We start from the raw sequence: 12,183 nt of genomic DNA, 5'->3' as shown, positions 1-12,183 counted from the left end.
GAAAAATTTAAAGGATTGTAGTTATAATCTTCTTAAATATTGATCTACTCATTTGTAAGTATTAAACACTTTTGTTCAACTTAATTATCATTGCTAAGATATTAGAAATTATTAAACAAAATTAGGATTTAAGATAGGAGAATTATGCATTGAATAAGTATTTTGGATGAATTTTTGAAGAAATTATGTTATATTTGCTCAAATTAAATTGTCCTAAAAAAATCTTATCAGGTATTTATTTTGTGATAAATTGTTATATTAAAATATGGATGTTCAAACTTTAGATTAATGCAAATAGTTCAACCCTTAAGATCAGCATATTTGTGCTCTTTTTCAAAGAGTAATGATAGATATATAAAATTTCATCACAAATGATATGTCATTCATTGATTGATTGGTAATGTTTTACAAAATTCAAGTGAATTAATTGTATTATACATACCATTCAATTGATGAATACTATATCATTTGTGATAGTTTTTTGAGATAAAAAATTTAGATTGTGTAGTAGTACTACTTTTCAAATTGCGAAAAAGTGATGAAAGTTTCAATTTCTTTCTAAATAAAGTTAATTTTACTGAAGTATGTTAATTATGAAATCTGACAGTCTTCAATGATTAATAAAAAGCTTACCAATTTTTGAAGAGGGCGGTAATTAACATTCCAAATTAGTCTTTACAAAACTGCAAATTGATATCTCAGCAGTAGTTGTCAGTAATGAAGTGCATTACCTACAGTTACCCTGTATAGCCCTATAAATGAAGCTCAAACCAGGCATCTTCTCCACAGAAGCAATAGTTGGTTCATCAAAATTGAATAGAAGAAAAAGATGGCTCGGTGTCTATTGGCTTTCGGGTTAGTGATTCTGGTTTTGGCAGTGAGTGCAAGCCGTGTGCATGCAATGAGTTGCAGCGAGGCCGTGACAACATTGATGCCATGCGTTCCGTTCGTAGTGGGCAGCGACCCAAGACCCACAGCTTCTTGTTGTTTAGGTGTAAAGACAGTGAACGATCAGGCTACCACCAAAGAGGATCGCAGGGCTCTTTGCGAATGTTTGAAAAAGGCTGGGCCAGCTCTGGGGGCTAAGCCTGAGAAAGCTAAGCAACTCCCTGGCTTGTGCGGTATTAAAGTGCCCGTGCCTATTGACCCCAACATCGATTGCAACAAGTATCGTTTCTTTGATCGCTCTCTTTCTCTTACATATTGCTTCTCTCATGACTGTAAACAGTGATCTTACACTTTTTTTTTTGTTTAATCCTTTTGTTGTGCAGAATCGATTTATAAGCAGTGGAATTCACCGAGGTGTGAGTTGTTTTGGCTGCTAAAAAGAAACATGAAGTGAAAGGGTGGCTATAAGAATAATTTGGGCTCTAGAGATCGATTGCCGGTCTTCGCCAACTTATTATGTATGACAAAGATTTAAATTAATGGAATAGTTCATGATCAGTTCATCAATCATTTCTTTTACTTGCAGTTTTATGATACGTCTATCTAAATCTTATAAGTAAATCATACTGTTCCAATATTGTCTATCTCCATCAAGTTTTTTTTTTTTTTTAATATATTACAATCGGAACATTATTGATATTAATATTGAAGGGAGATCGATTCTACTCCAACGTGAGGAGCCTACTAACTCCATTATACAAGAGAGTCAAATCCTTGCGTTGACCCTGCATTGGGACTACGGCCCATTGGTGTCTAACCCCATCAAGTTTGTTATTTTCAAATTCCATTTATTGTTCCGCCTGAACTCGTACACACTATAAATAATTAAAAAAAAAACCCCTCAAATTAACAAAAGCTAATTGTTATAATCTTGGATGTGGTAATTTTAACTTAAAACCTTGAGTAATGATAGAGAGCTCACTCTAATCTCACCTCAACCCCACACAATAGTAAATAAAAATTGAAATTATAATAAATTTTCTCTAATTTTTGAACTTATGCCAAATTTACCTTAAAATTTTGTCTTGATGGTGTTCATCGGTGGGGTGAATATCATTTTTTTAAATTTTAATACAAATTTTGAATCATCAATCGTATAAAATTTAATGATAAATATTAAAAATAACACCTAACATTGTACATCGTTTTCATATAGTTTCATAATAATGAAAAGTATCTTGCATTTCCTTGAACATGAGCTTTTTGCTTGTATATAAAAATGGGAGATTTGATTGTAAGGAGTTAAAGGGACGAAGTATCTTACATATATCTCCCTTAATTAGGTGTACTAAAAGTGGAATATGGAGACTCTAATGAACTTATCCGAGAATATTACGTAATGACTGCATCTGCTCGTCGCAAATGGAGACTTATCCTTCAAATAGAATTCAGACATGCAAACAGACCATAATGTCGAGTTCATGTATATGTATATACATACATACAAGTTAGCACTTAACAATACTGAAGAAAAGATTAATGGCGAAGAAAATGTCTGTTTAGGATTTACGCGTGCTGGGGATGGGTGTACTTGTGCTTGTATCCTTGCTGTTTTGGGTAGTAACTGCGCTGTCTCCGAAGAAAAAATCACCTCGCAAGTACTTTCCTGAATGCTTTAAGAAGCTCGGATAGGACAGGACATGGGAGTGTTAAGGCCGACAAAGCCGGCCTGCAATCGGCATACTCGATTCGGTTCCCCTTTGGCCCCGATGCCGATTGCACCAAGCCAAATTTCTCTCTTTATTTGTTAGGATATTAATTTAGAATGATTTTCATATTTATTGACATTGTCCTGTTTTTGTTTATATTTTGTGCAGAGTTGACTGAGGCTGGCAACAATTCCACACCTACACGACTATTTTTAATAAATAAATATTAAAAATAACATGCAGGACATGGGTCTTAACTATTTGATTAGAGGATATATGTATATATAGATATGGGCGCTTTTGTTTCTTGTGTATCAGAAAGTTCTAAAATGAATGTATCGATCATTTCTCAATCAAATCTAAGTAAACTAAAATCAGAGAAAAGTCATTAAATAATTTCCAATCCCACATCCACACGACTACACCCTGTTGCAAAATCATTGAACGATACATTTCTACACAGGAGACAACTTCAAACCACGCTTCATTTATTGATACTCAAAAAAAAAAAAAAAAGGACTCGTCATTGCACATCCACCCAAAAAGATGAAAGTTCTGTATACATGCTATGCGAAGTCATGCATACCTATTCCCTCTGCTACAATAAAACAACTGAATGATATCAGCTTGCGATGTTCAGGCAAACCGCATGATTCTTGTGGGGGGTATGAAGAAAGAGGGGGAGGGGGGGCGCTATAACCTTTGATTTTGCATTATTGGAAACTTCAGCCATGGTATCCAGCAATTTTTGCTCGAAACGAGGGACCTTAACTCTGCTCCCTTTAAAATCATGTGCGTTCAACTTCAACTTTATGAATGATGCTCACAGGCCAATATTGGTGATCATCTAGGGTAGAGATTCATCACCTCAATCTAAACACTCTCAAGTCAATTTTGCTGACAAAAAAAAAGGATAAAAGAGTTAGGAGTGCGAAGAATATTATTTTTCATTTAACTTATGTGAAATAAGGAATTTTTAAAATTTTTTATGTTGGTTTTATCAGGCTGCAGACTTACATTAAATCATTAGTAGTCCTTTCAAAATTGAACTTCTTGAAGTAAATGGTACTAAATTGTTCAAATAATAGAGGATAAATGAGTCATAAAGCGAAAGACATCTACTCAAGGGTGAGAAATACCAATGGTCTTGTTGAGCAACCAAAGCAATAGACCTAGTTCGATCCCAAATATAGCGTGAAGCCATGTTCTATCCATCATGAACCCAAAAACTGTGATTCCTGCTCTATTGTTTTCCAAATAAGTAACTGCCACGCAAGCCAACAATCTGATGATTACTTCCAAAGCACCAAAATAAGCAGAAAGTACATTATAAGCAATGTGTTTTCACTCACCTAGAGCTTGCCTCTTTTGATACGAAACGGTTTGAGGATAAATTGGATTTATCTTGGTGTTGTCTAGATCATCTCCATCTACTTCTTCATCCGATTCCCAATCATCAGTGACAGGGAACACCTGTGGGGCTGTAATCTGAGCTGTTGGTGTCTCTCCATCAAGGTCATCATAAGAGTTGATTGTGGCGCACACATGCCATCTTGCAGCAAGACTTGTAATGGACTGTGCTCTATGTGTGATCTTTGCCGCGCTACGCAGGCAGATGAAGAGTCCTGTCACTAGGCTAATGGAGCACAACTGTGACAAAATAAGTGAAACCCATCAACTAAACTTTTCGGGCAAGTTTTGAGATTGTATATTATGATTGAAGGCCTGTGAAAGAAGACTTACAGCCAGTTCACCAGCCTCAAATATATTGTTATGGGCACTGGACCGGGTAATTGTAAGTAAAGAAACGAACTGACTTGCAGTGACAAGAATGAGAGACAACAAAATGAATGCTCTGTATCTATGGCTTATGATCCGAAGATTTCTTCTGATTCTGAGGTGCTCTTGCAAAATGGAAACCACCTCAGCTTCCTTCTGAAAAAACTGAGCAAAGTCTTCCATTTTGACAAGATGCAGGTAGCAAATCAGTTGGTAGAGAATGCAAGCAAGAATGTAAATTGATATTCGATATAGCCATGAGCATAGCTGCAATATGCAAGCTATGATGTTGCTTGCATACGTGTTGTAGAAATATGGTATTTCTGATGCTCCTGTGATATACCACCAGATTTTGTAGGCACACTCAAAGCCAAAACAGGGGAGGACAAAAATACAGAGGAGCTTCATTGACCTCTGCAAAAGTTGGAAAATTAACATTCATATTACTACATTAAAAGTGCATTTTCAATCACCAAGATCAAATTTTCTCGCATGCACATGACATTCTTGGAAATGAACAGGAAATAATGCAACAGTAGGAGCAACATAACTGTAGTGTAATAAATATAAGCAGTCACCTAAACCATTTACATAATAAGAAGTCACCAAGTCATCAAATTAAATCTATTGACATGTAATTTAAATATAAAATTAACAGCCTCTTAGGTAAACAAAGCAGAAGAGTCAAAGATTTAAAGTTTGTATTACACTATCACTATCTGAATTTAAATGTGCAAACTGATCTCTGGACAAAAGCAAAACCATATACTCCAATTCATTCCACATGGCTATTCTTTATAGCGTATTAAACCTCTTCAATTGTAATGTGTTGAGTAAATTCTAACAGCTTTAACATAACAATCCAGCATATTACACCTCTTCAACTGTATTCTGTGGAATATACTCCAAAGGGTTCATCATAGTAATAATCATGTAAATTATCAAGAAGACCCCAACTAAAGGCCTATAAAAGGAGAGCTTGGATTACGAAATAAAGGGAAATTGTGGAACAACATTACAACAATATCTTTCTTCATCTATTACAAATTCAAATTGCAAATCTTTGGTCTCAAAGTTGTTATTATAAAGATAGATTATGATCTCCACCAAAAAAAAAAAAAGTTTCTGACAAAAGCATATGCAAATCCAATCAACAGGTTACTTATCCCACATAAAAGTTTAAACACAGAAGCTAACACACAATTGGCTTTAGTAAATTCAAATAAATAAATAAAGAGGGGAAGAAGAAGTACATACTCTGAGCTGAGCTGCATACTCTTGACAAACCTTTTCACTTTCATCCGATAATTTATCAAGAAATAGAAACCGATTAAGGCCGTACTTACGGGACCAAGAAGAGAGACTCAGAAAGGAAATAATTGCAAAAACTGAAAGAGATACTTGGACTATTGCATCATAAGGTCTTTGATGTTGATTATCACACGTTGAACACAGAAGAAGAAAATGAGACACAAGTGGAGAACCGATGACAAGAAGAAAGAAGATTGACCAAGAAAGACCAGCTCTCCAAATATTTGATTGATCAACACAAACCCATTTGAGACATGATGTGAAGCTCTTCAATTCAACTCCCAGGTGGCTAAAATTATTATTATTTTTTCCTTTGTTTCTGGAAATGCAAGACCTTCTTTCATCTTCCATAGCTTTGGAAACTTTCTTGAAGTCAGAACCAGAGGCTTGGATGAATGCATATAAAAAAGGATTACCACGAGAGGATCTAGACAGGTGGGTTGTTTAAACTCTCTTAATCTTTCGCTCCGATGAATCATAAATAGAAGTTCAATATGATCTAGTAATACTTTTTATTTTAAAATACGTGTATAATTGGCATTGCCGTTTTCGCCTTTTGGGGACCCCCTTCAAGAATAAGGTGACCCACAACTAGTCAGTTTTTGCCACTTGTTTTTAAACTGGCGATGATGCCGCTTTTTTATTGCCGTTTTCTTTCCCTACCACGAATTTTTTCTACCCCTTTTTGCGTCCGTTTAGTATACTTTCACAAATAAAATTTATTTAAACAGAACTTTTAGTTAAGAGATTTTATACGGAGAATTTTTATTAAAAGTAATTAAATTATTTAGTTGTCGATAATTTTTTTTATTAAAAATAATAAAATTATTTTAATAGATAATTTTTTTTAAAATTATATTATTAAAAGAATGAATAAGATTGTAAAATAAATTAAGAACACTTTAAGACAATTTAACTCTTTAATACATTGTACAACTTTTATCTTTAATGATTTTAAATTTTAAATTTTATTAATAAAGACAAAATAACTTATTTCGTCTCAAAAATTATACTCAAAATATCACTAAACAATATTAAAATGATTAACATACTTATAAAACTAAAAAAATATTGATGACAATCAAATAAATTATATCGGACATGCACTAGTATTCAAAAAAAAAAAATGGATACAACGTATTTTAATTGATTTTGGAAAAAAAAAAATCTACTGTCAAATCTTTACACTTTGCTTAAAAAAAATCCTTTTATAATTGTGATTAAAAGAAAAAATGTAACACGCCACATCAAAATCTTGTAAGTGATTGTCTAAGACGCGATGTCTACATGGCCACATTTTGAAGGCAACTTTAAAAGGGAACCCTTGATACAATCAATATGCGCGAGCGTGTCCAGATAACCTTCACATGATGCTCGGCTGTTTCTAACTTTCTATAAAGCTAAATTCACTGCTTAAAATTTAAAAAAAAAAAAAAAAAAAAAAAAAAACCAACCTTTGAACAAGGCAACAGGCATGGATAAGAAATTGTTTACAGCTAATTTGGTTGCAGACGTAAGATAAGGATGACCATTGCAACTGGACAATAATGTGGATGACAGGTCGGTTGAAGTTGACGTCGACAGGAATCCACCGTTCAAGCTTTCCGACTCGGAATAAGCGTCTGTTGTCCACAAAGATTAAATTAAATTATATTATATTATACGTGAAGCAAGTACATTTAATTTATGACTTTAAATCCAGTTTTAATGTTGGTGTGTTGACATCAAGCGATTGATTGTTGTTCGTCGTTGGGCCATATTCTTGTGGGCTGCATTATCCTCCAGAAATGTGAAACGGTCCATTTAAATGATTCGGCCGAGTCAGGTCATTGGGCTATAAAATGGAGTCATTTGTCGAGCTTAACAATAGAATGGGCTCAAACGAGGGAATATGCTGCCTCCCAAAACCGCCTGTGTGGTCAACCGAACAGCGACAAAACAAAGCACTTGCTCTTCGATCTTTCCATCCTTCGTCTTGGTGGGAAAGAATTGGTAACAGAAATGATGACAACTCTCTCTCAAACAGTATCGGTCTTTTCCAATAGAGCAATAAATCTTGAAAGCGTAGCTTCTTTCAACACCATCAAGACTTTGCGTTTCAATCCTCCCTCTTCACCTCGATCGCTATCCAGGTTAGTTTTCAAACGATTATCTCTAATAAATTTTTTTGAACTTAACTTATGAGTGAATTTGTTTTCTGTAACTTTGTTTCAGGAATTTTTGTCGAGTTCAAGCCACAATTTTGCAAGATGAAGAGGAGAAAGTGGTGGTAGAGGAGTCATCTCCACTCAAGAATTTTCCAAATGATGATGAGCCACCCGAGACTGGGTCAGCTAGTGCATTGGAAAAATGGGTTATCAAGTTTGAACAATCTGTTAATATCTTACTTACGGTAAATCAAGTGATGTCTTTTGTAGCTTAAGTGATGCAGTGCTTGGTGTTGCAAGATTATTAACTCTATTAATCATTTCAGGAATCTGTGATAATGGTACTTGATGCCTTGTATCGTGACCGGGATTATGCAAGGTTCTTTGTACTGGAGACTATTGCTAGAGTTCCTTATTTTGGTGAGTGTTGTTCTTTCTTTACATTTTTACCCTTATTTGGTTTCGACGGCATAATTCATCTGGCATAATCCATCATTTAGCATTTGTTGTTTGAAGGTGATTTAGGGCCCGTTTGGTGTTTGGTATCGAGGTGGTCTTTTTTTTTTTTTTTGTGGGGGGGGGTGTGTGGAGAGGGAGCTGTGATTGTGAAATAATAGTTGATAGTGTGTGACTGTGTGTGTGTGTATGACTTTCAAATAATAATATTAACAACAATAAGAAAAGATTAATTTTTCATCTTACAAGTGTAGGATTAAATCAACCTAACTTTCAAATTACAGAGGTGGGTATTTACCCAAATACGTTAGTATTGTTGGCTTTTAACCAATAGTTGCCCAACGATAATACCAAACTGGGCCTTAATTTGATATAGCATCTTGGTAAGTGGGGGGGCCCTTTAAATGTTATTTCAGTTTTACTTGCTTATTAAAGGATTTTTCTTCTGTGGTCATGCCGCTATTAGTTGTGACTTATGGTTTCTACTGCAGCATTTATTTCTGTTCTGCACATGTATGAGAGTTTTGGTTGGTGGAGAAGAGCAGATTACCTGAAAGTTCATTTTGCTGAGAGCTGGAATGAGATGCATCACTTGCTCATAATGGAAGTAAGGCCCTGTTATTAGATGTTTGTAATACTTTCATGTTGTACTCTTATAAAACAGGTTAGCTGAGAGGCTTAACCTGTTACTTATGGCAGGAAGCCTATTACTGTATCTTGTCATGTTAATTTCTTTACTATTTCCTGTTCTCTGATGCATATCTTGGTTGAAGTTTTCTTAATCCAACTAGCAGGAAATCTAACATCTGTGAACTAAAGGCAACGACTTAAGACTAGAGTGGATTGAGGAAAATGGATAGCACCTAATGAGACACTCATTGGAGGAATTTTAAATTACGTTGCTCCTCCTTATCGTTCCCCCCAAAAAAAAAAATTATGTTTCTCTGCTTAAGTTGCAAAAGATATCACTAATAGTTTTCTGTCTCTTAATCTGATCCAACCACCTTGCCTATTCAGGTCCAAAATAATCTGAAATATTTAGACATTACTTGCACATTTGTTTTGTTTCTTAGTCATTTAGTCATTTGGTTGCAGGAATTGGGAGGAAATGCTTGGTGGTTCGATCGCTTTCTTGCGCAACATATAGCCGTTGCTTATTATTTTGTGACAGTCTTCATGTATGTAATAAGCCCAAGAATGGCATGTAAGTATTTGCATTTGGATTTTTAATATTAAAGTAGAACCTCGTTAGATTAAAATTCAATAAATTTATAACGTTGATTAAATAATAATTTTTGTTCGTCTTGATTCTGGACCAATGTAGTAAATCAATAAACAATAAATTTATTACATAATAAATTTAAAAAAAAAACTTATTTTTCTATAGGGCCCAATTTATACATAAATTAATTATTAACTAATTTGAAACTAAACACATATGATAGGTTTATGATTTTATTTTTTTTGGGTACTAGCATAATGCTTTACGCATTTCATCTGTCATTGTTGTTTTCTCTACACTTTTCAAATAAAAAGTCATTTTTGTATTTTACGTGCTATGTTAAGAGAAATAAGAGAGAGACTAACTTAATATATTGCCTCAAAAAAGTCTTCTTTGATAAGATACTATATAACTGTGATCCAGTCATGCTATCCAACCAAAGGATTATCAAGTGACTTATTTGCTCAATCTGGATCAAATCGAAATCGTATCATGCAACTTGACAGAATCACTGCATTCTCTAATTATACTATCGTTGTACTTTATAAAAATTCTAATTTTGAAAGTAATATTATCTTTTAATAATTATGAATTTATCGATATATTAATATTACTTAAATTAATAGATTTTTCATGGTCCCGCAAGGCTATTAATTTATCGAGGTTTTACCATATATTCCTAGATTTTCTCATGCTTACTAGAATCTTGTTATTTTAGTCATCCCTGAATGTTTATAAATCTTTTTCCTTCATTTGATGCTTTTCCCATGCAATGCTCCAAGGTATTTTTGAATTTCAAATAGAACAAGTTAGTTTAAGAACAAGCTAGTATGTTTATGTTTCATCCAACTGCAGATCAATTTTAATGTATTCATTTTATTGCTTGTGCAGATCACTTTTCGGAATGTGTGGAGAGCCATGCTTTTGAAACTTATGACAAATTTATCAAGGCCCAAGGAGGTAAATTTTTTTTAATGTTTTGGAAAGCTTAGTTTGATTGTCTTGCGCATATACTTCTATTTGACATTGAATTGAAGCAAAATAGTTAAATGATTACTATCTTGCTTACAGTTCTCATGGTACATTTTTTGGCCCTGATAATGCCACCAAGCAAGTTCAATTCTCATATAACACTGGCTATGTAAATCTGATGACCTCTACTCTGAGGATGCTAGTTAATCGGCCGTTAATTTTTTCAAATGCAAACGGATAATCGGTGTCTTTTAAGTATGGATTAGTGTGATCAAATGAACTTCATATTCTGCATGTGTAGTACAGTCCATTTTCACTAGGTTTCACCTGCTCTGTCCCCTCTTTTTACAGAGAAGTTGAAAAAGATGCCTGCGCCGGCGGTTGCCATTAAGTACTATACTGGAGGCGACTTGTACTTATTTGGTAAGTTTGTCTTCTTGCAACCTTTATAACTGTCATGTAAAACAAGATCTAGCTTTTAACTGAGTCATCTTCATTTCTACCCAGATGAATTTCAAACTGCAAGACTCCCAAATTCTCGAAGACCAAAAATAGGTAAAGAACGTGTACTGTTTCTAGCACTGCCTATAAGAAGCTACTCAAGTTCTATACAACAATACTAAATTGCAACTTGCCAGACATACATTATGAATACATATTGACGGAAATTGAAATATCTTTCTGATTTGTTTGTTTTCAGAGAATTTGTATGATGTGTTTTTGAACATTAGAGATGATGAAGCTGAACATTGTAAGACGATGAAGGCTTGTCAGACACATGGAAACCTTCGGTCACCTCATTCTTATTCAGAGGATGATTTTGGTTGCGAAGATGAGTCTGGCTGCATAGTTGCTCAAGCAGATTGTGAAGGAATTGTAGATTGTATAAAGAAAGCTGTAGCTGTTAGTACTCCCCGAGTAAAGCAAAACTAATCTTTTCTCTTTTTCTTTATTTTAGAAGGAAGAATGTGATGAAAATTGGCTTAGAATTTACCAACAGTTACAGGGCTGTGTTGTATACACAAAAAGAAACCATATAGATCCATACAAAGTTAATCTACACGGGTTTTCTGCGGTTATCATTTGGACGTTTGGCTTTATGCTTTTTATTTTAAATTTTGTTATTTGGTTTTTTTTTTTGGGAATTATATTTGGTTAAAATTATTTCTTCATAATTGTATTTCGTAAATTTATTCGTTCATTCATTTATTTTCCGAGGATCTTAAATTTACTTATTAGTTCTAAAGGAATCCTGCATTAATAAGATTATCCGTGCAAGGCGACCCAATTGCTAGAGTTTATAGGTGCAACCACAGTAATGCGATATTACACACACACACACACACATTTTATTTGAATTTTTTTCACAATATTAATATATGTGAATAGAGAGACAATTTATAAAATTAAAAGTTGAAAATCACTAGCTAAACTAAACCAAAATAAAGTTAAATCAACATTAAATAAGAAATAAAACATAAATGATGTAAATGAAGTAAATAAAATAAATGTAAGAATGATAAATTGATGTATTATTAGTAAATAAAATAAAAATTATAAATGTAACATAAAGTTAATAAATCAACATTAAGGAAAAAATAAAAAATAAATTTTAGAAATGAAAAATGAGACTTATGAATGGAAGATAAATAAATAAATTGATATAAAAGTAGTGGGAGTCCCTATGTTACATTTAATG

The 12,183-nt window shown here is 33.7% G+C and overlaps 3 protein-coding genes across 3 annotated transcripts; 2 read left to right on the top strand and 1 right to left on the bottom strand.

The window, feature by feature from the left end:
- The first annotated feature begins 777 nt into the window (after positions 1–777).
- Positions 778–1,446, top strand: LOC107175444 (non-specific lipid-transfer protein-like). Its single transcript, XM_015526855.3, has 2 exons — positions 778–1,167; positions 1,272–1,446. Exons 1-2 carry the CDS (start codon positions 830–832, stop codon positions 1,282–1,284), a joined length of 351 nt encoding a protein of 116 aa, XP_015382341.2. The 5' UTR covers positions 778–829; the 3' UTR covers positions 1,285–1,446.
- Positions 1,447–2,971: 1,525 nt separating this feature from the next.
- Positions 2,972–6,170, bottom strand: LOC102610018 (hypothetical protein). The gene is made up of 5 exons (XM_006467297.4): positions 5,634–6,170; positions 4,341–4,790; positions 3,950–4,247; positions 3,737–3,862; positions 2,972–3,494 (listed from the first exon to the last, which is right to left on the bottom strand). Exons 1-5 carry the CDS (start codon positions 6,036–6,038, stop codon positions 3,481–3,483), a joined length of 1,293 nt encoding a protein of 430 aa, XP_006467360.2. The 5' UTR covers positions 6,039–6,170; the 3' UTR covers positions 2,972–3,480.
- Positions 6,171–7,562: 1,392 nt separating this feature from the next.
- LOC102578048 (ubiquinol oxidase 4, chloroplastic/chromoplastic) lies at positions 7,563–11,572 on the top strand. Its single transcript, XM_006467296.4, has 9 exons — positions 7,563–7,819; positions 7,902–8,079; positions 8,161–8,254; positions 8,782–8,897; positions 9,386–9,494; positions 10,404–10,472; positions 10,836–10,907; positions 10,992–11,039; positions 11,185–11,572. The coding sequence occupies exons 1-9, from the start codon at positions 7,689–7,691 to the stop codon at positions 11,415–11,417; spliced, it is 1,050 nt and encodes a 349-aa protein (XP_006467359.2). The 5' UTR covers positions 7,563–7,688; the 3' UTR covers positions 11,418–11,572.
- The last annotated feature ends 611 nt before the right edge of the window (positions 11,573–12,183 follow it).

The sequence above is a fragment of the Citrus sinensis genome, chromosome 2 (genome assembly GCF_022201045.2).
Source record: "Citrus sinensis cultivar Valencia sweet orange chromosome 2, DVS_A1.0, whole genome shotgun sequence".
Taxonomy (NCBI): Eukaryota; Viridiplantae; Streptophyta; class Magnoliopsida; order Sapindales; family Rutaceae; genus Citrus; species Citrus sinensis.
The sequence above is the reverse complement of the archived record's forward strand: the minus strand, read 5'-3'. Positions and strand labels throughout refer to the sequence as shown.

Excerpts from the sequence above, each read along its gene's own strand:
- LOC107175444 (XM_015526855.3), top strand. The coding sequence starts at position 830 with ATGGCTCGGTGTCTATTGGCTTTCGGGTTAGTGATTCTGGTTTTGGCA.
- LOC102610018 (XM_006467297.4), bottom strand. The coding sequence starts at position 6,038 with ATGGAAGATGAAAGAAGGTCTTGCATTTCCAGAAACAAAGGAAAAAAT. Across the intron at positions 4,791-5,633 it reads AGTATGCAGCTCAGCTCAGA|AGGTCAATGAAGCTCCTCTG; the intron begins GTATGTACTTCT and ends CAACTTTTGCAG. Across the intron at positions 3,863-3,949 it reads TCAAAAGAGGCAAGCTCTAG|TTACTTATTTGGAAAACAAT; the intron begins GTGAGTGAAAAC and ends CTTGCGTGGCAG.
- LOC102578048 (XM_006467296.4), top strand. The coding sequence starts at position 7,689 with ATGATGACAACTCTCTCTCAAACAGTATCGGTCTTTTCCAATAGAGCA. Across the intron at positions 7,820-7,901 it reads TCACCTCGATCGCTATCCAG|GAATTTTTGTCGAGTTCAAG; the intron begins GTTAGTTTTCAA and ends ACTTTGTTTCAG. Across the intron at positions 9,495-10,403 it reads AATAAGCCCAAGAATGGCAT|ATCACTTTTCGGAATGTGTG; the intron begins GTAAGTATTTGC and ends TTGCTTGTGCAG.